The 22,081-nt window shown below is 61.8% G+C and overlaps 4 protein-coding genes across 9 annotated transcripts in view; 2 read left to right on the forward strand and 2 right to left on the reverse strand.

Moving 5' to 3' along the window:
- Positions 1-11: 11 nt before the first annotated feature.
- TRAPPC4 (trafficking protein particle complex subunit 4) lies at positions 12-1,656 on the reverse strand. Of its 2 annotated transcripts, XM_080357905.1 has the most exons (5): positions 1,404-1,656; positions 1,165-1,339; positions 987-1,090; positions 789-915; positions 12-444 (listed from the first exon to the last, which is right to left on the reverse strand). In XM_080357905.1, the coding sequence occupies exons 1-5, from the start codon at positions 1,576-1,578 to the stop codon at positions 366-368; spliced, it is 660 nt and encodes a 219-aa protein (XP_080214031.1). In that variant the 5' UTR covers positions 1,579-1,656; the 3' UTR covers positions 12-365. The 2 variants fall into 2 exon arrangements, with proteins under 2 accessions (XP_080214031.1, XP_080214032.1); XM_080357906.1 differs by lacking the exon at positions 1,165-1,339 and having other exon boundaries at positions 1,562-1,593.
- Positions 1,626-3,152, forward strand: RPS25 (ribosomal protein S25). The gene is made up of 5 exons (XM_080357907.1): positions 1,626-1,712; positions 1,952-2,047; positions 2,498-2,681; positions 2,856-2,954; positions 3,081-3,152. The coding sequence occupies exons 1-4, from the start codon at positions 1,710-1,712 to the stop codon at positions 2,948-2,950; spliced, it is 378 nt and encodes a 125-aa protein (XP_080214033.1). The 5' UTR covers positions 1,626-1,709; the 3' UTR covers positions 2,951-2,954; positions 3,081-3,152.
- Positions 3,153-3,643: 491 nt separating this feature from the next.
- On the reverse strand, positions 3,644-6,635 carry CENATAC (centrosomal AT-AC splicing factor). Of its 5 annotated transcripts, none has more exons than XM_080357843.1 (9): positions 6,351-6,635; positions 5,880-6,045; positions 5,732-5,794; positions 5,547-5,608; positions 5,074-5,176; positions 4,703-4,733; positions 4,463-4,546; positions 4,234-4,366; positions 3,644-3,891 (listed from the first exon to the last, which is right to left on the reverse strand). In XM_080357843.1, exons 1-9 carry the CDS (start codon positions 6,626-6,628, stop codon positions 3,849-3,851), a joined length of 963 nt encoding a protein of 320 aa, XP_080213969.1. In that variant the 5' UTR covers positions 6,629-6,635; the 3' UTR covers positions 3,644-3,848. The 5 variants fall into 5 exon arrangements, with proteins under 5 accessions (XP_080213969.1, XP_080213968.1, XP_080213971.1 ...); XM_080357845.1 differs by lacking the exon at positions 3,644-3,891 and adding an exon at positions 5,358-5,406 and having other exon boundaries at positions 4,235-4,366; positions 5,074-5,261; positions 5,721-5,794; XM_080357844.1 differs by lacking the exon at positions 3,644-3,891 and adding an exon at positions 5,358-5,406 and having other exon boundaries at positions 4,235-4,366; positions 4,463-4,588; positions 5,074-5,261; positions 5,721-5,794.
- Positions 6,636-9,299: 2,664 nt separating this feature from the next.
- BCL9L (BCL9 like) overlaps positions 9,300-22,081 on the forward strand; it is a 49,129-nt gene continuing 36,347 nt past the window's right edge. The window contains exon 1 of the mRNA XM_080358033.1: positions 9,300-9,428. Within this exon, the coding sequence (XP_080214159.1) occupies positions 9,357-9,428 (72 nt within the window). The 5' untranslated portion in view covers positions 9,300-9,356. The remainder of the gene's footprint in view (positions 9,429-22,081) is intronic.

The raw sequence follows: 22,081 nt of genomic DNA on the forward strand, positions 1-22,081 counted from the left end.
AGCCGCCCGTGTCCTTGGGGAATGTTTATTACTTCTGTGCAGAAACCCTCTGCAAAACCATAAGTTAGAGCTATACAGGAAAAATACATATGTACAGTTCTGAAACGAAAGAAAATAACCGGCTGTGGCAGCGCCACCGACCTGCACCTTTTCTTTTTCACCAAGGGCAGTGGAGCTGCAACAGCAGAACTGCAGCCCAAGGTAAGCGGTAGGGACGGGTCTGATTAAGGTGAATTTCCCAGCAGGGTGACACAAGCGGAGCCTGGGCAGACAATGGCGCGTTTTGGGGTGTGCGCTCCCAGCCGCGGGGGGGCCGGCGGCCCCGCTCTCCCGAGAAAGGAGCTCGTGTGGGATCCGGGGATTCTCTACGAGCCCGGCCCGAAGGGTCCGGCCTTCTCCGCCACCTCCAGGGCGAGCTTCAGGTTCTGGTCGAACAGCTCACACCTGGAACGGTCAGAGAAGCAGAAGGGGGTGACCTCAGCTACGGAACACGCTGACGGGGAGGATCAGCACGGCCCCTGGCTCTGCCGCCTTCAAGGGGAGACTCCATGAGACAGAGACCGGGGTGTCAGACTTTGTTAATCTAGGCTAAAGCTTCGTGCGGGGGCTAAAGCGCCGTGGGCCGAGGACACCCCTGCGCTCCCCGCTCAGCGGCGCCGGGAGCGGCGCAGGTCGGCGTCCCCGTCCCGCCCCCGCGGCAGCTGCAGCAGCTGCGTGTCCGTGTTCGCCCCTGCAGAGGGACGAGGGACAGGGGCTGTGTCTGCCTCACGGCCCGCGGGGCTCCTCACCTGATGGGCATCTCCAGCGAGTAGAACGGATTCTTCAGCGCGAAGTCGGAGTAAATCTCGTAGATCTTGCGCAGAAGGGCGTCGATCCCCGCCTGCCTCGGGTCGGCAAGAACCACGAACTTGATCCCTGTGGCGCAAGGGCAGCCGCGTCAGCCAGGCCGAGCTCCGGCGCGCCCGGCGCAGCGGCGGCCGCGGTACCTGTCAGCGTCTGGAAGCAGTGCAGCTTGAACGTGTCGGTCTCCAGCATCTCGATCCCGGAGCTCCCGACCTCGGGGGACAGCTGCGACCCGATGGCGAACAGCCTGCGGGGAGAGGCCGCTGAGCGCCCCCCGCGCCCCGCCCCGCCCCCCGCCGCCCCCCCCGCGGCCCGGCTCACGAGTGGAACATGGAGGCCAGCATGAGCTTCTCGTTGGAGGAGAGGCGGTGGCGGCCGAAGCGGATGGACACCGGGTAGTTGGCGGGGTTGCCCAGGAACTCCAGCACGTCCCTCCCGTCCGCCGTGAGGCGCCCGTTCACCTCGGCGCCGTTGACGGCCAGCACGGCGTGGCCCACTGCGGGGACACGGCGGTCAGCGGCGCCGCTGCGCCCGCGGCGCGGGCCCGGAACCCGCCTCACCGCGGATGCCGTCGCGCTGCCCGAAGGCCACCACGACCCTCTCGTCGTGCGGGCGCAGGACGAGGTCGAGCGGGAAGCTGAAGGTCTTCTCGGTGTCGGCGCGGGGCGCGTAGTGATCCAGCTGGTAGATCAGCCCGCCCGCCTTGTTCACCACGTACACGCTGAAGATCGCCATGGCGGCCGCCGCGCCGGAAGTGGCGTCACGCCGCCGCGCCGGAAGCCGCGCCCCCTCGGAGCACGGGGCTTCCCCACGCCGCGCGCCAGGCTCTTCCTTTCTCGGGCGACATCTTGGGGAGCGGCCGCGCCATGGTGAGTGCGCGCGGCGCGGGGCGGGGGGAGCGGCTCGCGCTGCTGCCGCCGCTCACCGCCCCCCCCCCGTGCCCTCTGTGTGCCCCCCCCGCTCTGTGCTCCCCCCGCTCTGTGCTCCCCCCCCTGTGCTCTCTGTGCCCCCTCCTTTGTGCTCCCCTCTCTCTGTGCCCCCCCCCCTCTGTGCCCCCCCCCCCCTTTGTGCCCCCCCCCCCTCTGTGCCCCCCCCGTGCCCCCCGCAGCCGCCCAAAGACGACAAGAAGAAGAAGGACGCGGGCAAGTCCGCCAAGAAGGACAAGGACCCGGTGAACAAGTCGGGCGGCAAGGCCAAGAAGAAGGTGGGGGCGGCCGGGCCGGAGCGCGGGGCCGCGGGCGGCGGGGGCGCAGGGTCGGGGGAGGCGCCGGGGCCGCCGGGGCTCCGCTCGGGGGGCGGGAGCCATCGAGCGGCCGAACAGCCGTTCGTGCGCCCGGCGGCGCGGGCGCGTTGAACCCGGTGAGCGGCGCGTTGAACCCGGTGAGCGGCGCGATGAACCCGGTGAGCGGCGCGGGCGCGTTGAACCCGGTGAGCGGCGCGGGCGCGTTGAACCCGGTGAGCGGCGCGTTGAACCCGGTGAGCGGCGCGGGGGCGGCACGTGCGGGGCGGCGCGGGCGGGGGCAGCACGTGCGGGGGCGGCGCGGGCGTTCCCGCGGCACGTGCGGCGCCCCGGGCGCGCGCTGGGCAGTTTGTCCCCCCAGCCCCGCCCGCGCGTGGCGCTCAGGGCCGGGGTCTCTCTCCTCGCTCCGAGCAGAAGTGGTCCAAGGGGAAAGTGAGGGACAAGCTGAACAACCTGGTGCTGTTCGACAAGGCCACGTATGACAAGCTGTGCAAGGAGGTGCCCAACTACAAGCTCATCACGCCCGCGGTGGTCTCGGAGAGGCTGAAGATCCGGGGCTCCCTGGCCAGGGCTGCGCTGCAGGAGCTGCTTGGCAAAGGTCGGTGCTCAGAGCCGTTACAAAGCGGCTCGAGTTGGGTGCTGCTGCGCCCCTGAACAAAACCCCTGGATAAGCGTGGGCTCCCCGGTGTCTCCCGCTGCGCCTTGTCCACTGTGCCGCTGCAGGAGAGGGCGCAGCGCGGGCGCGCGCTCAGACAGCTGCGATTTTCCCCAGGTTTGATCAAGCTGGTGTCCAAGCACCGCGCCCAGGTGATCTACACCAGGAACACGAAGGGAGGGGACGCGCCGGCGGCCGGGGAGGACGCGTAGGGAGGTGAGCGGCAGCGGCTGCACCGCGGGGCGCCGGCACAGGCTGTTCTGGGGGACGAGCTGGTTTCGGGCTGTTGGCTTTGTGCTCGCGGAGCCGGCGGGCTCTGATTTGGGACTCCTTACTTTGCAGGTTCTCCAGCGCCCTCATCAGCAGCATGTAGATGCACAAAATAAAACTATTGAAATAATTTTTTTTGAAGAACGTGTACATTTCGTTATTGAGAGGCGGTTTCTGGTGTCACAGACGCACTGCGAATGTGGTTTTATATTGTGGAAAGGGAAGGAGTTTGTGTTGCCAGCAGCCAGTGATGTTAAAGCAGGTTCAGTTCTAGCAGGAGGAAAAGTGAAGCCCGTTTCTCGCATTGTAAATGGGGGAGCACTAGCAGGTTATCTTCGTTGTTTATTTCGCCTCCTCCTAAAGGAGCTGTGCCCACATCTCTCTGTGCAGGGAAACAGCCTGTCAGACCAGTAGCCCTACATAAGAATATCAGTATTTTGTTTAAAGTAAATGTAAGAATTGCCCACAGCAAAGGTTTCTTAAGACCGCCTTTCTCCTACTGAGAGCTAATTCGTTGTCCTCTAGGTGAGGCAGAACAAGCAAAAGCGATTATTATAAATTAAAATGAAAACACGGGTTGCCCCCAGACTGGGCCCTGTACCTGAAACCAGATTCAGTCGCTCTACCAACACAGGTAACTTTTTAAAAAACAAACTTTATTTCTCAGAAGTGCCCGTGTTTATCGTGTTTGTTCACGCCGTGTGAGCTCAGCGTTCTGGCTGAACACACGGTGGACAGATCTGCTCCAGCTGTGGAGCTCAGGAACGGAACGCACCCAGACGTGTGTGGAGCGGGCGCTGAGCTGGCAGAGCCGCGCCGCGGCCGTTCCCTCGCCGCTCCTCACCTTTTCTTCTTTTCCCCCGACTCCGTTCTAAACTGGTGCCTGAGGGAGAGCGTACAAGTCAGGACCCAGCAGCCTTAGAAAGAGGTAACGAACGCTGCGGAGTGGTTCAGAACCGCAGCTCCGTTGTTTTCTGTTATCCCGGGGCTGTAGCATCTCCAGCTGACACGCGTTTCCAGCGTGCTGAAAGGCGCCAGCGGGACCGCGCGGGTCTGGAGGGCGAGGCGAGCTCGGTGCCGCTCACACCGCGCACAGCGACCGCGCTGCGCCTCCCGTCACGCGTAGCGCAGCCCCCCCGCGTGGGAGACGCCTCCCGACACCCGCGCCGTGACCCGCGGGCGGAAGCCGCAAACCCTGCGCTCGGTGTCGGTACCCGGCGCTTACCGGGACTGCCAGCGCCTGCCGTGGTTCCACACGCGCCCGAAGGACGGCAGCCAGCCGGTGCCCGTCTCAGAGCTATGGTCAAAGTTGGCGCCGACGCGCTCCGCCGGCAGCTTTTTCAGCTTCTGCTTCTCCTCTTAAGAAAATATTTCATTCAGCAAGTTTCTCGGCTGAATTGCCTTTGATTAGTGTGGTAAAGTGAACCTGACTGAAATGTATACAGGCTGCTCACTTTGTTTAAGAAATTCCTCATACGAAGGTCCGATTTCTCTTCTGCTTCCATCCTCTTCCTCTGTCAGCCACGGGGGTTTCGCTCCTAGAAGTCACGGGGAAAATGTTTTCAGCCCCTGCAGTTATCCTAAACCCGAGAGGGAAAAGCGTCTCCTTTACGCCCGGCTTTGCGTTACCCTGTTACGTTTACAAGCCACGTTTGCAGTAGGGAAGCAACCGAAGAGGCACAAAGCGCAGTTACCTGTGTGAACGTTTCCTTTCCCTTCTGCTCCCTGTGAACAGAAACACAAAAGCCCCGTGAGAAACCGCTGCTTTCCAGAGTGAGCAGAAAGCTGCTGTGTGCACCCCCTTCCCAAACCACGTTCTGTTACAAAAAGACAGAGCGAGGCTCTTCTCTGCCATTTTTAAGGAGCTTTTGTTTTTCCAGGGCATGTTAAAGAATATTTACTTAATGAAGCAGCAGATTGCCCTGGGTGACCGGAACTCCCAGCCAGCTGCTCTCCTGGACCTACAAAGCCGCCCCTCTTGGTGACAGAGACTGCAACCCCTGGCTTGGCTTTGTTCCGTACGTAACCTGCAGTTAAGTCACGCTCAGGAGCCCTTCAGGCCTACCTGGTGGCCGATGAAGGTCAAGGCCTGGCCTGGCTCCATCCAGGTTAAGTCGGGCCCTGTGTGCGTCCCGCTCGGGCCGGGCTGCTCTGCGTCCTCGGAGTCCCTGGAACACAGGAGCTGAGTGGCTGCCGCAGCTGGGCAGGTGACGATTGTCAGGGGTTTCTGGAGCAGAATTTGTGTTTGGGGCGCTTTGCAGCGAGATGGAAAAGAAGACATGTCACAGGGCATGCGAAACGCTTGCATGTTATTGCTGTGCTCGCGCTTTGTGGTGGTCAGTTACCCACAAATGTCTGATGGGAGAGGTATCTCTGTGGCTGCGGTGCTGACTACGGTCTAGATAAAAGTTTGCGAAGGATCGGGACGGGTGCGGATCCCGGTGCTGAGAGCATCCCGTGGCGCCAGCGGAGCGAGGCTGCTGCCGGTTTTGAGCAGGGTGCATGCGGGACAGCAGCGGTTTTGGGAACGGCTCTCACCTCTGGGGTCCGGCTCGGGCGCCGCAGTCAGGTCCCGCGCGCGGCTCGGGCTCCGGGGGAAGCTGGGAGCGATTCAGGAAAAAGGAACAAGATTCCTGGTGCTGAGCGGAGCCCCCCGCCCCTCCCTGGTCCCGGTGGGGCGCGCGGCCCGTCCCCGCAGCCAGGCCAGGATACGGCTCACCGACCTCCAGCGCCGCCCGCACCGTCTCCTGCTGCCGCTGCTCGGCCTCCCGGATCGCGGCCGCCATCTGCGGGGAGGGCGCGGTGAGGCCGGGGGCCCCGGCTTGGGGGTCTGATCCGCGGGCATCGGTGCGGGGCTCCGGTCCGCGGTACCTCCTGGATGCGCTCGTCCTCCCGCTGCCGGTGCGCGGCCACCGCCCGCCGCAGCGCCCGCTCCAGCCGCTCGCACTCCTCGGCCGGCACCAGCACCCGCTCCCGCAGCGCCGCCTCCGCCCGCTGCTCCCGCCAGAAGCGCAGCGTCGCCCGCCGGTGCTCGGGCCTGCGGGACCGCGTCAGCGTCGCCCGCGCCCCGGCCGGGCCCCCCCGGTACCCGCCCCCCCGGTACCCGGCCCCCCGGTACCCGCCCCCCGGTACCCGGCCCCGCGGTACCCGCTCCCCCGGTACCCGGCCCCGCGGTACCCGGCCCCGCGGTACCCGGCCCCCCGGTACCCGGCCCCGCGGTACCCGGCCCCCCGGTACCCGCCCCCCCGGTACCCGGCCCCCCGGTACCCGGCCCCGCGGTACCCGGCCCCCCGGTACTCGCCTCCTCGGTACCCGCCCCCGCGGTACCCGCCCCCCCGGTACCCGGCCATGTGCCGCAGCAGCGCGGCCCCCGGCAGCGCCAGCCCGCCGCTCCGCCCGTCCCGCCGCACGCCGCGGCCGCAGCACAGGCACCAGACGCGCCGCTCGCCCTCCGCCGGCTCGAGGGGCCGCACGGCGCCCGCCGCCGCCCGCGCCGCCGCCACCTCCTCCTGCAGCCGCGCCAGCGCCTCCTGCAGCCGCCGCCGGTGCCCGGCGCTGTACAGGTGCCGGCGGCCCGCGAACGACGTGCGGCGGCACAACGCGCAGTGCAGCACCGCCATGGCGGGCGGGGCGCGCAGGCGCGGCGGGGAGGGGCGGGGCGCGCAGGCGCGGCGGGGAGGGGCGGGGCGCGCAGGCGCGGCGGGGCGGGGCGGGGCGCGCAGGCGCGGCGGGGCGGGGCGGGGCGCGCAGGCGCGGCGGGGAGGGGCGGGGCGCGCAGGCGCGGCGGGGAGGGGCGGGGCGCGCAGGCGCGGCGGGGAGGGGCGGGGCGCGCAGGCGCGGCGGGGAGGGGCGGGGCGCGCAGGCGCGGCGGGGAGGGGCGGGGCGGGGCGCGCAGGCGCGGTGGCTCCGGCCCCGCCCCGGGCCGCCCCCGCGGGCGCTGGGTCCCGGCCCGCGGCTCGGCGGGGCTCGGCGCGGCGGTCCCGGTCCGGGCGCACGCCCCGCCGTTTTCCGTACAGCGGGTGGCGTGTCACTTGCGCCCCGTCACTTGCCGCGCGGGGCTGTGCCCCAGCAAACGCTGTTCTCCCCGCCCTGCGCCTTCATTCGGTTCCAGACGTCGTCCGCTCGCTGTTGTCGCGGAGCGCTGCCCTGAAACGCGCCGAGTCCCGCCCGCTGCCTCTGCCCCCGCCCGCACCGCTGCTCTGACGCTGCTGATTTCTGCCCAGCTACAGCTCTAACAAAATCTTAAACGGTAGATTCATAGAACCATTTGGGTTGGAAAAGACCTTTAAGGTCCTCGAGTGCAGCTGTTAACCTGACATAATGGTTTGGTTTGTCTCTTTTTACATGTAATAAGAGCCCAAGATGCCCGTGCTCTGGGATGGGGGATGGGGGGAGAGCGTCTGAGCTGCAGCACCACTGGGTCTCGGTGCTGCCGTCCAAAGACAGTTCACCTTACTCCAGGCCCCGCTCAGACAGACAGACAGACAGGCAGCCGGTGCTGTCCCGTGTGCCGTCCCCAGGTTTGCTCTGCAGTGCTCTGGGCCGGACGTTCCCGCACCCTTCGCTGTCACTGCTCTCGCCCTTTGTGAATTTGCATCTTTTGAGACAGACAATTGAAAAATAAGTCAAACATGAAGAAGCTTTTCTTGAAAAGGTGACTTTCAAAGGGCAGAGGAGGATCTGGCCTGCTCAGCTTTGCCTCTTCAATAGAAGCAGGCGTGTTCGTTTGTGCTGCGTGCGCTCGTTAGGCACACGACCACAGTTGTGTGGCTTTTTCCACGGTGAGTGACGGTCAGCAGCCAGCGGGACCCGCGCGCTCCCGCCGGGCTCCTCGGGCACCAGCAGGACCCGCACGCTCCCGCCGGGCTCCTCGGGCGCTCCCGCCGGGCTCCTCGGGCGCTCCCGCCGGGCTCCTCGGGCGCCGACGGCTGCTCAGACAGTCTGAGCGCGCCCCGGTGAAAATCCTTCCCACTTCCTGAAACCGGAGCCTGGTGTTTGACTTGAGACGCGTTGCAAAGCACCCAGCTACTACAGTTTAATAATTTACCGCGTATCACTCGACCTGCCGCACCACAGAGCCGCTTTCCCCTTTCCGTCGGCAGCGAAACTCTCGTGCAGTGGCGCACACGTCGGCTGAAGCGCAGTAATTCATTAAGCCTGCGATTATCTACGCACGCCCTCCATTGATGCCTCACCAACCACATAGCCTTTGGTACTTCGACAGCAGCCTCGCACAAGTGTGCTAGACTGGATGCAGTAGTGTTAATAACCCCAGAACCATGTAAAGTGTTTCTCTGGGGATAAATCAAGTCCTGTGGTTGCTGGACCTTGCATGTGGATGAAGTACCTCGGCTGGCTTGCTCCTCAGCTAGGCACAGCTCTTGGCAACCAAGGCACCGCTGCGAGGAGAAGCCAGAAGGATATCTGGGACGGACGCCGCTCTGCGTGCCGCCGACAGGAGCAGCCAGGCCGAGCCAGAGCAGAACCGAGCGTGTGGCTTGGCCACAAGAGGCCGTGTGAGCTGGCATCTCACAGGGAGCGACGGGAATCACCCACAGCTGGTCCAGAGCAGGTGCGGAGTTAGGCCGAGAGCAATGAGGGAGACGAGCGGCAGCTGTGGATGGTGCGGGGCTGCAGCTTCCTTTCTCCCATCTTCCCCCGGTTGCTCTGCTCTCAGAGGAGGCTGCACTGGTCTGTGGAGCTGGTAAGGAACACCGGGAGGGGGAGGATATAACATAAGATAAGATAAGATAAGATATTGCCCCATCCCGAGCAGCCCTGGGCAGTTGTACTTGGGCCCTCCCCAAAACAAGACGTGAAAGGAGCTCCGTGGCGCTGCCGCAGGATGGAAAGCGTTCCCGCACGCCGGCCGCTGTGACACCGACAGGTGAAACGGCCCCACCGGCCCCGCGGGCTGCCCGGCCCCCGCAGTGCGCCGCACTAGTGTTGGCTTCCAGCTCGAAGCCTAAGAATGTTTTAAACATATATGGTCACAACTGTGGACCTTTCCCTAAGTCCGGGAAAAGGAGAAAAGGCCTTGATTTGCCTCTGGCCCATTGGTTGCTGAATCCTGATCCCAGCAGTTGGGATGTTCTGGGTGAGAGCATCATAACCCCCGAGCTCTGTCTTACTGCCCCTGCTTGCTCAGAATCAGACTGATAGAGCCCATTTGTGGCAAATAAAGTCTAAGACTGATGAGTCCTATGATTTAACCAGAAGCTCACACCTGTTTCCTAAAGCCATCTCATTTTTTGGTCCCCCTCTAGCTTCAGAACAGAAGCGAGGAGAGAACCTGCTGACACGTGCGGGAGGTCACAATAGCCGGTGTCTGCGCGGACGGAGCTGCAGATGCAGAGAGGTGACAAGCTGGAGGTGTCTGGGCTCAGGACGTCTGGGTTCTTCAAAGCCAGCTCTTCTCAGGTGAGCGTTGCCCGTGTGGGAGCTGGGGGGTGGTTTTACTGAACACCGGCCTCACCTACTCCTGCTCACTCCTGAGCACAAGGACTCCGTGGAGATTCCGAAGGATGTGGACTGGGGGGCAAGCGCAGTTCTCTTTCCTTGCTGATTCCCATCTCCCGGCATTTTGGATGAAGATTTGTTTGCAGATAAAGAGAAAAGGCTTTTTGGATTCATGATGTAACTGTGAGCAGGCTTGGTTGCTTCTCAGGTCTTGGCTTTGCCCAGCTGATGGTGTTTGTACAGAAGCAAGTTCTGTGGGCCTGGGGGGACTCGGGACTTGTGAATATTGGTTGTGCCAGTCAGCTGTGTGCTTTATATATATAGGTATATTTCTGTGGTAGAACAGAGATTCATTTCCAGTTAAGTAATTGGTACTTTTTGCTGTCTTGCTGGGCACCTGGCTCGTCCTCGCACAGCGCGGCTCCCACCGCCTTGGCATCACTTCCGTTCTCCTGCTGCAGCGATTGTAACATAGAAAGAGCTCCCAGGATTTGCGTGGGCTGAGGTCAAAACCAGCCCTTTCTGCTGCAGAGGGGCAGCGGGAAAAGCAGGAGCGGGAACGCGAGGCTGCGCACCGGGGAGAGCCGTCGCTCCGTGGCGCCGGGCGGGCGCAGTGCCCGGTGAGCGCCGCGGGCGCGCGGCTGTGGCCCCGGCAGAACCGCGGGCAGGTGCTGCTGCTGCCACAGCTGTTCGTGGCCGCCTCAGGACATGAGGACACGGCACATGTACTTGATGAGTATCGCGGCCTTTTCTATTAGCAGTATTCCGTTCTCTCTGAAAAGATTCGCTATGTTTCTGATGGGGCAAAGGCGGCCTCCTACCCTCCGCGTTCTCAGATTCTGTGAAGTTGCAGTAAAAGAGCTGAACTCGGGTCTCTGCCCCTCCTCCCTGATTTTTAAAACCACTTCAAAGGTGAGCTGGCGGACGACTGAAGCGACCGGTTCCGCCGGGCTCGCCGCCGCTCACCTTTCGCGCCGCTCCCCTGCGGAACAAAGCGCGGCTCTTCCCTTTGATTTCCCCCTTTGAAAGCCGCAGGGGACAGAGTCTGAAACGCTCTGCAACTTTTTTGGTGACTCTGCTCTGGTACCTTCCTGAAGCGCTGGGCGGATCGGGACAGGGCTCCAGGGAGGAGACCGCGCTGGCGGCTGAACCGGCCGCCGGTGCGGGCTGGGGATCACACGCTTCGTGCGGGGCTGGGGAGGGGATGGTACCAGTGCAGGGCTTGTCTCTGGGATACGAGTTTTCCACACTCCCTTCTGTGCTTGAGACACTTGCAAAGCTTTAACATGTACGGCTGTATTTGCAAGCAGGCGGGGATGCCATCCCTGCATCATGCGAGGGGGTGAAGACCACCCCATGCCAACAACCCCACCTACGTGTCCCAGAGCTCTCTTACCAAAACGCAAACAGAGCTCGACTCTGCTCACGAGGTGGCGGGACGGCAGGCACGCTGCCAGCAAGCGCGGTGTGCAGTGAGCAGAGACGCGGGTCGCGGCCGCAGTGCTCGGAAACAGGGCGATGCTGGCTCGGTGTGGGGATCGGCGGTAACAAAGCTGAGGAATCAGTCGTGTTGAAAGAAATACCAGACAACAGACGTTGGCTAAGGTTAATCGATCTCATATGTTATTCTGGTGACACTCTTCGTGTTTTATTGCCAGTGTCGCTTTTATGTGTGTTGTGGAGCTGCAGAATCAGGAGGAAATGCCCCATTGCCTGCTGGTTCAGGGCCAAGCTGGGTGCGGGTACACGGCTTCTGATGGGACAGCGCTGAAAATGTAAACGCGTGTGTGTGTGTGTTCACCTCTCAGCCCTGGGTGTGAGAGCTGATGCGGGAATCGCATTCGGCTGCTTACAGCAGGATGGCCCGTGAATCGAGGCGCGAGCTGCTGCGTAAGCAGGCGCGGTGTGGTTCAGCCTCGCTCGCGGGGTCACTGGCAGCAGGACAGAGTCACAGAATTGCAGTCTCAAAAAACCCCAAACATTCTTCCTGCTGCTGGAAACAGGGATGTTGTATCTTTAAGACACCCCCTCCTCGCTCCCCTAATGCCTCAAGGCCTGGAGTGACTCCGGATCAGTGCAGGAGCGGCAGGCGCTGCTCCCTGCCCTGCTGCACTGCTCACTTGCTGCTCGCAGGCTGCGCTTTGCCGTCGCCCTGGAAACCATTAGTTGCTAAGCAACTGCAGCATCATCTGCACTGAGCCCTCGCATCTAATTATCCCATCAGAGTGGCTGAGAGGGGCTGGAGGGGGATTAACTCCTCTGCCATGGCAGATCCATTGACAACACTTTGGTCACATTTAAAGGGACACCATCTCCCCTCTGCCGCGCTTTCGATGCTCTCTTGGTTTTCTGGGGTTGGGCAGTCCTGGCCGTGTGGACTCTGTCTGGGCTTTTGGTCCTTTGAATATCTCCCTCGTGTTGCGATTGCCTCAGTGCTGCCCTGGTGTTATTGTCTGCGTCCCAGGAGCCTGATGTCATCAGGCTGCCAGCAGACTGCTCTGTGAGGTTTTGCTAATTCCTCGGCGATGGCAGAGGTGGGCACCTCGCCGCCTCTGGTCTGCCTGCAGACTGCAGTGCAGGGCGCACAGCTTGATGTCCGGTTCAGTCTTACCTTAGTGTTTGCTGCCGGGGGGCGGGAGATCAGGTCTTTGAGGAGCACTGAAAGTCTGAGGCGTGCGGTCGCAACTAGAAAAATCTCATTTCCTGAACCTGGTGGACAAAGCCACCGGCTGACTGGTGAATTTTAGGCATTCTGATAAAATAGTTGATCTGAGAGCTGCTTCTGATCTTGAGTTGCAAATCCCAGGCTCGGTTGCAGAGGGCTCGGTCTCCCCGCCGCGATAGATTGTGTCTGGCTGAAGTTCCCAGAGACGTGAGGAGGGTGGTAGCGTTTGAGTGGCTTTTAGACACAAGCCTGAGCTTTTCCCCAGTGCCTCCCTGGCCTGGTTTTGTTCCTGTGTCCATCCTTGAACGGTGATGCCTTTCGCCGCAGCCGGAGCCCGCAGGTGCCATCCGGCCCTGGCACTGGCACTTGGGCGCTCAGCGTCGTTGTGACAGATGAGGACGGCAGGCTGTGGAGGAGCAGCGTGGCAGGCGAGCGTGATGCACAGAGGTTCCCGTGGCCTGGCGGGGAGCAGACAGCGTAAAGGAAAAGGTTTGATTTCCCCAGCCCAGGCTGGGAAACTGAAACGGTGTCCACAGCTCTTCGACCTTTGGTGTCAATTGGCCGCGTGGAGGATCAGGAGAAGACGGTCCAGGCCCCATGATTGCACCGGGTGAGCTTTCCAGGGCCCTTCCACCCTGACACTCTGGGGTTCTGTGATTTGTAATGGCTGTTTTGAAAGATGGTGCTGGAGATGCTGCGGTTCCTCCACGTGGCTGCGGAGCGGGAGCTTTCCCGGCTCCCGACCGCCAGCAGCGTTTGCTGTTTGCTCCTCGACCTGGAAGCGGAACGGGGGGACATCTCGCTCCGCGCATGGAGTTACACGGCATCCTTGTTCTTCTGCTTCGCTCGCGCGCTCTCACTTTTGCTTTTCTTTTCGTTTCTTTTTGGCATCTCGGGGCCTAAAGTGTTTCCAAGAAGAGCTGAAGTTAGGAGAGCAGCAGCCGAGGAAACTTACCAAATGCTCTACATTGGTTGACAGCTCTCCCCAAAACCAGATGGTTACTAATTAAAGGAAGTCAAGTGAGGAGGCTGCGTTGGCCTTTGTTTTTCTTTTCTTTCTTCCTCTGAAGAAAGGCTTGGGTGACCGTGGAGGAAGGCTATCTTCCTCCGCCTGCAGGGGTGTCCTCGCGTGGCGCTTGTAGTCCGTGGTGATCCCGGTGCTATGCGCTGGGTGCAGGATCTTCCCGAGGAAGCAGGCTCACCATTTTCTCTAAGCCCAAGGTAGCTGCTGTGGGAGGTAGGACAGAAATGCCATTGTAAGCAGTAAACGCAAAGCAGGAGAGGAATTTGAAGCATTGGGAAGAGTGCTTCTCCCAGGTCTCCTGTGGCCCTTTCCTCGGAGCCTCGTGCTGTCAGCAGAAACCAGCCCGATTCTGCCGCCTCGCGCCCGCTGCGCCGTCCGCGCAGAGCGGCTTCGAGCAGCCGCTCCGGGCCACCCGCGTGCCTCCCCGGTCCCGGGAGCTGCACGGCTGGGGGGGTGAAGGGCAAGAACAGCGCTTTTCTCTGTTTTCAAGAACATTTGGTTTCTAGAGCCAATCTTAACAGATGCACTGTCAACGCTTAGCAGTTCAACCTCATGCGGAAGAACTGTGCGTGAGGAAAAATGCATTGGCAGTAACGAGCTCCTCCAACTCATGTTGACGGCCAAGAAAAGCATAGCAGCTTTGCCTCAATTAACTACCAGAGTGGTGGCCCCACATGGGCTGCCCTTGCTGAAATCCCGCCCCTTCCTCCTGTTGACATGGCTGCCATGGGGCTGGATTTTGGGGAACTCGAACCAGGACATTGCTTCCACGCAGGACTGCTGATAGGAAGACACTTGTGTACGTACCCCTGGTAATTTTGCCATTAGATCAAGAGTGAGAGTTTCAGAGATCAGTTCAGTCCTGCATTGTGCTATTCAGTCCATTTTCTTTCTCTCCACACGTGCTCCGGAGGCACAAGTGCTCCTTTGTGCCAGGCTTTCAGAGACTCTCAGACAGGACCCGCTCGACATATTGCAAAGAGTCAAGACAGGGCTCTCGAGCCTCCCTCTCCTTTTGAATGGAGGAGGTTGCACTGAGTGCCTGAATCAAAGGGCGTCTGTACAGTTTGTGCCACTCTAGAGATGTCTTTTCTGGTTCCAGCTGGATGTTTTGCCTTTCCTGAAACCTGGCCCCGCTTAGGAACGGCTGTCTGGTTGTGTTTTGGGGCTGGTGCAGCATTCTGATGGGCGTGATGATACGGGGTGTCCTGGGGCATGGCGGGGCTGTCCCTCTCCCCCTCCCCGGGTCAGAACAACCTGCGACTTTCTCTGCAAATCCACATCTGTGTGATGCTGCCAGAGCACCATCTCCCCACCATGAAATATTTGTGCCTGTCTCCAAAAGGGCTCTGACGTGGCAAGTCCGCGTGTCCCTCCTGCGCCACCCCGCACACTGTGCTGCAGGGGTCGGCCGTGGGCTCTGCCGTGAGGTCAAGCCAGACCCAGGCAGCGAATCTCTGTCTTTGAGGAAATAAAACAGAGCAGAAAAGGAGTAGCAGAACCCCAGGAGGAGTTTTTGAGACTTAACCTGTTCCGGGCTGGGAAGCAGCGGGTGCGTGCGGTGAGCAGCCGAAGCGGCACCGGGAGCGCGGATCTAGAGGGCAGCCGAGGCGCCGCGGTCCTTCCCCAGGCTGGGAGGGTTGCTCGCGGGCCTGGGAACCCTGCAGAAACACGCTCTGCTGCTGGACATGTGGGTTTAAATCCACCCGCTGTGCCTCTGGCTCTGCTGGAAGCTGCCTCGATTTCACCGTGTTCGCTCCGCAAAGCGCGAGTCCTTGCTGGAATGTCACGACGGGGCGCTCCCTGTCCCCTGGGGCTGCAGGGCCATAAATCTTGGCTCTCATGAGTTACTTCTCTTTGATTTTTCTTTTTAATGTTCAGGGCATTTTTGAGCCTCCTCCTCATTTATGATTAAGGTGGCAGACGGTGAAAGTACCGTACTGCATCAAATACCGGGAGGCTGCTGCACTCGGGGAAGAGGTCCTGGCTGGGCTGGCTGATGCAACTGGTTCGTTCGTTCTTCCCTCCCTGTTCATCCCCTTCTTGATAATCCGATTTACATTTCCTTTTCTTCCCCTGGATCCTGCTGTTACCATGGGAACTGTGTTCACAGTTGCATTTCATTGGCTTAGGAAAAGCTCTGTTTTCCCTTTCCCGTCTCTTTCCCCTTTCCCAGTGTGGACAGGGAGCTGTGCTGTCAGCGGCCGGGCAGCGGCACCGGGGTGATGCCGGGCAGCGGCACCGGGGCGATACCGGCCGGGCTCGCCATTGTAGCTGAGGGATTCTCCTGCCTGTTTCTGCACAGCCCCAGCTGGTGTTGCGGATGCTGTGTGGTTGAGAGGCTGTAAGGAAGGCGATGCTGCTCCAGGCTCTTGCGCGATCACCTTCCTGCTGCCTTTTGCTTTGTCCAATAAAATTGCGCTTTCGTCTGGCAGATGGAGTGTGCACAGAAAGTTGCAAACAATTGTGATACTACATCTCCATGAACTATCATTTGTTGGCTTCTTTGTTCCGTAAGAAACTGCACCTTGTTTTTGTCAAGCACAGCGTATTTGCTTAAACTGGGAGAAGTTGCATGTGAAGGAGGAAGGGGCAGTGGCAGAGGGGAGAGGTTCCCCAAGCCCCTTCTTAGGAGGTTTCTCCTGTTACTCAGTCCCATGTTTGGTTCTCTGTGTCCACACCGTACAAAGAGCAGTTGTGAAGTGCATTAAGGTACCTGTTACACAGACATTCAGGCAGGGCTGTCTGCGGGAAGGCGTGATTTAGCGGCTCGGCTGCCAGCGGTGAGCTGCTGCGAGGATGGAGTTCATTTGTCTGTATTCTAGCGCGGGGACCAGGACGTGTTGCGTGCTGCGGAAATCCATTTCCTCGCTGATGTGCCTGGGCACTGGAGCTTGGTTTGGCGTTTTTCACTAGACCCGCAGTTTCTCCTTTTTCTCGTAATTAAAACACCCTTCTGCTGCACACATGCTGCTGTTCTGTCGTGCATCGCCCCGCAGAGAGCTGCATCTCTCTTGCATCATCTGAGAGAGCGAACTGGGCAAATACAGTAAGGCATCGTTTTTTCTCATGTTTCGCGTCCCACCTCTGGTGCTGCATCCCAGCAGCAGGTGTGTGGAGGGAAAACCTGGCAGCGACTGGCGGAGCAGAACGGGAGCCCGGGGAGCCCGGGGCCGGGCCGTGTCGGGCGGACCTGCCCGCCGGGGCAGCCCCGTGGGCCGGTGATCGCGGCCGCTCCGCCGGCCGCTCTGCCCGCCGGCCCGGGGACTGGCCGCTGCGCCGCCCGCGCCCGCCAGGCGGCGCCACCGCGCCCCGCGCTGCCCCGGCCGGTGCGGGAGCGGCCCCGCCTGCGCTGCCGAGCGCGGGTTCGAGCCCCCGGCCCGCCGCAACGGCAGGATCGCGGCTGCGCGGGGCCGGGGCGGCCCCGGGCCTGCTGCCCGCTTCTCTCTGCCCAGGAGCCGCGGGCAGGAAGTGCCGGCAGCCTCCTGCCTAAGCCAGCCCGTCCCAGGCCACGGACGGGCGGTGGCATGAGGCCAGCCCGTGTGTGCAGAGCAGCCTTCCTCACCAAAAGTGGAACCTTTCCCCTCCTCATCCCCCTGCTCGTGTAGCGGAGGGATGCACAGGTGCTCCCCAGGCTGGAGGAGCTGGGCCTCCGCATGCGCTCCTCCGTAACCATCTCCCGCGGCAGGCGACAGCATCAATGTTTAATACCGCTGACAGTGGAGAGAGGGAGGAGCACGGGCAGAGGCAGCCGGCCTCCAGCACCGCGTCTGCCTTGCTGTGCGCTGTGGAGAAGGCTGGGGTCCGACGGTGCCTCCGTGTCCGCAGGGGTGGGTGCAGAGGGCACCTTATTGGAGAGCACAAAATTCGAAGCACCAGAGGAAACTGAACAGAAGTGCAAGTGACAAGTAGTTGGGACAGCTGGGTCTGGCCAGGCAGCTGCGTGCTGATGCAGGGAGTCTGGGTGCATCAGCTCTGCGTACCAGGGTACGTACCCTGCTTCTCTGCAAAACAGGTCTGCCCCTGAGCTGCTGGGGAGAGGCTTTTCCCTAGCTTGGGATTTGTGTGGTTGAAGTGTTGCAAACACCAAGATGCACATGACTGTCTCGGGAACGGAGATGGCGTGTGTGGGAATGGGGGTAGCAAGTGCTATTCCCATCCAACAGCAACATGACTCCTGGTCGTGCTGGCGGATGGTGCAAGGCAGCAGCTCACTAACGTTTGCTGTTATGACCCCGTTTTAGGAGTGGCAATTTTGAGTGACCCCAAATACTAATGGAGACATTGAATACAATTGATTTGTGTCAGGCTTGTGACCTCCCCATATACTCTCCTGATCGCTGCCCTGGGACTGGCTGACACAGGGCTTGAGTGTCTGCCATGACCAAGCTGCCAGGAGCCCTCTGCAGATGAAGGCCCTGAGTAAATAAATCAAAGGGAGGGATTACTCCATTCCTAGTTCCGCCTCGCTGTACATCTGTAGTAGCAGGCAGAGCAAAAGCTGTTCTTGCACCATCCTCAACTATGTTGTTGACCCACAGAACAATACTGCACAGATTTGCTGGTCCTGCATGTGCTGCACAGCTCTGGGGCTGGCGCCCATGTGCTGCACTCCATTCCTGCGGTTTGCGGTCACACACGCTCGTGCACGCCTGCAGAAAGCGCGTCTGCCCCGGCACCATCTCCGACACCCGTCGCTGCTGTGTGTGCATGAAGGTTCACCCGTGCACGTGCAAACAGCATGCGCCGCATGCGCCGAGGCTGCGCGGGGGGTCTGTTTGCGACCCGAGCGGCACAGGACGGCTGCGGTCAGCGGGCTGCGGGCAGAGCGGGCGGCGCGGGGGGAGCCGAGGAATGCAACCGCAGCAGCCGGACAGCGCAGGAGCTGTTTGCACAGACCCAAAACCGCTGCTGCCTGCAGGGCCCGTTGCTATCCGCGGGCAGGGACATGCGGGCAGGGAGCCGCGGCTGCGGCGCGGGGGCGCCCGGTCCTGCCCGGACCCCCGGCCCGGGCTCCGCCGGCTTTGTGTCCCCGGGCGCTGCGGTTCCAGGGCCGGCCCTGCCTGCTCACATTTTCCAAACCCGCACTCGCAGGAAGGCGCCGTATCAGGATAAGAGTCCTCCCGCCCGCCCCGCTGCCACCTTCCCGCTCCCCAGCCCTGGGTGGCGGTGGGAGGCGCCGGTTTCGCCCATGGCTGCATTTATCACGCTGGTGGCCTCGCTAAATAGTTTAACCCTTTGCGCTCCACACACTCGCAGGCTGCCTGGGGGGCTCTGGCTCTTTGGGCTCTATTGGGCAGCAGCAGAAGCTCCTTTTTAGCTCTAGCACCAACAAACCTCAGCCTTTTCTTGGTTCACTGCTGGCCAGGGGCTGCTCTCAACAGCAGCGATGTGCCGAGACCTGAGACAGCAAAGCGCATGTCTCTGCAGGGCTCTGTGCGAAGAGCAGCCCAAATACAGCGCAAGCGTGTGCAGGGGCCACCTGAGGCCAGGCTGCTGTGGTAGGAGTTAAGCTCATCTCCTGTGCCGGTGACAGGACTTGCCGCACCACGCAGCGGACCTGGGATGGCTTCCCCTGGGCTGCAGCGCGCATCTGGGGGATGGGAGGATGGGGCTGGTGTTCCCAGTGCGCAGGAGTCACGGGGAGGGAAGAGGCTTGAAGGGCTGTGCTGTGCCTGCATGTGTATGGGCATTACGAGTGCATCTGATGCTGCAGGAATAGCATCCAGGATACTGAGCCTTGGTGCCTTTGTGATCTGGAACCTTGTCAGGAGTTTGTCTTTGCTAGGTGATGGTGTGTCAGCATTTAGGAAGAGGAGGGCTCAGCTCAGTTAAATTCTCCTCCAGTGCTGTGTTTTGCCTTTAGGACTGCGGCGCAGGAACATCCCCGTGTATGGAGGGGGAGCCAGGGCCCAGCTCTGGCGGATGCTGAGCAGGAGGCTGTGCCTGTCTGGCTGGGCTGCTTCACATGCTGTCTTTTCACATGCTGGTTTCTCCTGGCTGTGGTGGGTGAATGGCCTTGGTCTGCTGGAGATGTGACAGTTAATAAGGTAGTGCAAATGAAGAGAGGGCCCAAAAGATGCTTTTAGGCCAGAGCCTACCTCTGCAGCGGTAATGTGGCCTCTTCCATCCCCTTGCTGGACCTTTGCCTTTCTGGGGGAAGGCAGGATGAGCCTGTGTGGATTTAACGCTGGAGCTGCCACCGGCTCCGTGCTCTGTACCCACGTGGATCAGCGGAGCAGAGGGCTGCCCCTGGAACGGGCATTTCGCAGCCCCAGGCTCGTCTCCTTCACCCCAGTTGGTCTGAGTTCTTCCACGTCTGGGGCTGCTCTGGGGCTGGAGCGAACCACTGGGGAAACGCTTCGCAAAGAGGCAGCTCCAGCTAACTGCGAGTCACATCATTAATTCCAGTATAGTTAATTGGACCTGATTAATCATATTCATAAGTGTAATGAGGGCGTTGCCCACAGGGTCTTGAGAAGGTCTGAGCTTGGGGCTCGCGCTCTAGAGAGGCGATGGGAATGAACAAATCCCAGAGCCTTGTACGTGGCTTGGGATCCGTTTCCGTGTACTCCAGATGTCCTCACACACCACAGCAGAAGAAGACAAGGCTGATCCTTCCAACCCTGCATCCCAGTGTCCTCTGCACCCCATAGAAGCAGAACGTGTCGGGAGCTTCTGGGTGGCTGGTTCCACTTTTTCCCTACAAGGCTGGAGTCTCAGTCAGACGACTCTCTCTTGGTCCTTGACTAGTTTGGAAGGGACGCTCTTGTTTTCCTGGGTTTATGTTTTGCAGCCCAAAGGCAGGAAAACCCCGTGCAAGGGAGAGTCAGGCAACAGCCAGCCCGGGCACCTCGGCCAGGGTCTCGCTAATGTTCTGATGCACCAGGCAGCCCCGGGGATGAGCTGCTGCTGTGGTGCTGGTGGTGTTGGCAGGTGGAGGCTTTGAGGAGTTCCAAGGACTCTGCTTCTCTGTTTCCTCCCCTCCCTGTCTCTTCTAGCGTGGGTGTAATGATAGAGGAGGGAAGGGGAGACTGGGAGTCGGAGTCAAGTGTAGGGAGGGCAGCTAGCCCGGCAGATGTTAATTAAAGGCAGAGGCTCAGTGCTGAGCCGGTGGCGGCTGGTCCTCCTGCTGACCTTTTCCAGTCTCATTCTGCCACTTTCATGTCGGCAGGCTGGCAGAGATGCGAGGGGCTGTGATGTAGAAAGCCCGAGGGGCCGCAGGGAAGGAGCAGGAGGCAGAGGCAGCCAGAGGGCCTGGAGGACAGGTGGCTCCGCACGTCCCCTCTGTACCAGATGTAGCTGCAGGGAAAGAGCTGCCAGTCTCCCCCCGGCACCCAGCTGTCACGCCAGACAGCGGTGCTTGGGCACTGTCTTTAACCCACTGTGCCCATGCCCGCTGTCTGCAGGGACACGAGCCCAGTGCTGCTGCTGGGAAGGATGGAAGTGTGAAAACATGTCACTGTTTGCTGATGAGGTGCTGGGGAGCTCAGCAGAGAGGTGGGGAGGGGGATGTCAGGCTGTGTTTGAGTGGCTGGTGTAAGCAAACGATACTCGATGCTGCTTTTTGTAAAGGGGTCCCCAGTGACCCGCACGCGGTCCCTTCTGTCCGCTGTCCCCAGCGGCCCCGCAGGGGGCGCTCCGCTGCCCGGCCTGCGGGGGGCGCTCCGCTGCCCGGCCTGCGGGGGGCGCTCCGCTGCCCGGCCTGCGGGGGGCGCTGCACTGCCCGGCCTGCGGGGGGCGCTCCGCTGCCCGGCCTGCGGGGGGCGCTCCGCTGCCCGCGCGGAGCGGGGCGGGGCCAGGCGCGCGCCGCCCCGCCCCGCCGGCTGCGCACGCCGCGCCTCGGCAGGGGGCGCTCCTGCCGCAGCTCCCCGGCTTTTTGGGGGCAGCGGGGATGTCCCCCTCCCTGCCGCTGGCAGCCTCCCGAGCCGGGGGGGGGCCCGCTGGCGGCTGCATGAGGGCAGATGTGTTGTCTTCATTCCACCAGCAGAGATGGGTGCTTGTCCCTTCATTCCCTTTAGCTCTGCCGTACTGGAAGGTGCTGCCAGGTGGTCCCTGCGGCCAGGCAGGTGACACATCCCGGTCAGGATGCTGCTGGCATCACCCAGGAGAGGGTGGGCTGGCTGGGTGCGCCTGTGCACTTGTGCGGCTGCCTTCTGCGTGCGACGGGAGGGCGCAGGCAGGGAATGCGGGCAGCCAGCAGCCAGCTGTGTCCTCTCCCAGCTGCACCCTGCGCGCCTGCAGCAGCAGCCCCAGGTTGAGCCATGGCTCCCGAGATCAGTGCAGGGCTGTGCTTCTGCTGCCGCGCTGGAGCAAATGGTGTATTTGAGACAGAGGTGATTTCCACCTGAGCTGGCACTCCTAAGCCATCTCCGTGCCCTGGGTCTCATCTGGCTCTCACGGCTCCTGTCGCCTCCGCCCCGGTGTAGCTGTCAGTGGAGGCTGTTGCTCAGGGGAAGATGGTGGTTAATGTGTAGAAAACTTGTTGGTAAAGACAGTAACATGCCACCCTTCCCAGGTGCCAGGGCCAGCCCTGCTGTGTCTGGAAGATGTGGCAGAGAGGGGCTGAGGCGTGGGCTCTCCCAGCACGACTGGAATCAGAGGTTTGTGGAGCTTGTCTGAAATGTACTGGTGGAACAGAGCAGGCTGGTGTTCCAGCTGCTGAACCGAGACTTAGATGCTTAGGGAGAGAAGCCCCGATGCTGTGGCAGGGAGGGTGCTGGTGGTGCCGGGACGCGGGCGTCAGACGGCCCGGTGCGCGGGGCCTCGCGTAGCGGCGTGGCCACGCGCCGGCAGGTGCTGCCAGCCCCCGGGCGACCCCCGCCCCGCCCGGGCCGGCGCTCCCGGCGCTGCCGCTCCCCGGCGAGGCCGCTGGGCGGCCGGCGCGGCGCGACCAGGAAGCGGTTAATCAGCGCGCGGGGCTTT

This window comes from Nesoenas mayeri (genome assembly GCF_963082525.1).
Source record: "Nesoenas mayeri genome assembly, chromosome: 22".
Lineage (NCBI taxonomy): Eukaryota > Metazoa > Chordata > Aves > Columbiformes > Columbidae > Nesoenas > Nesoenas mayeri.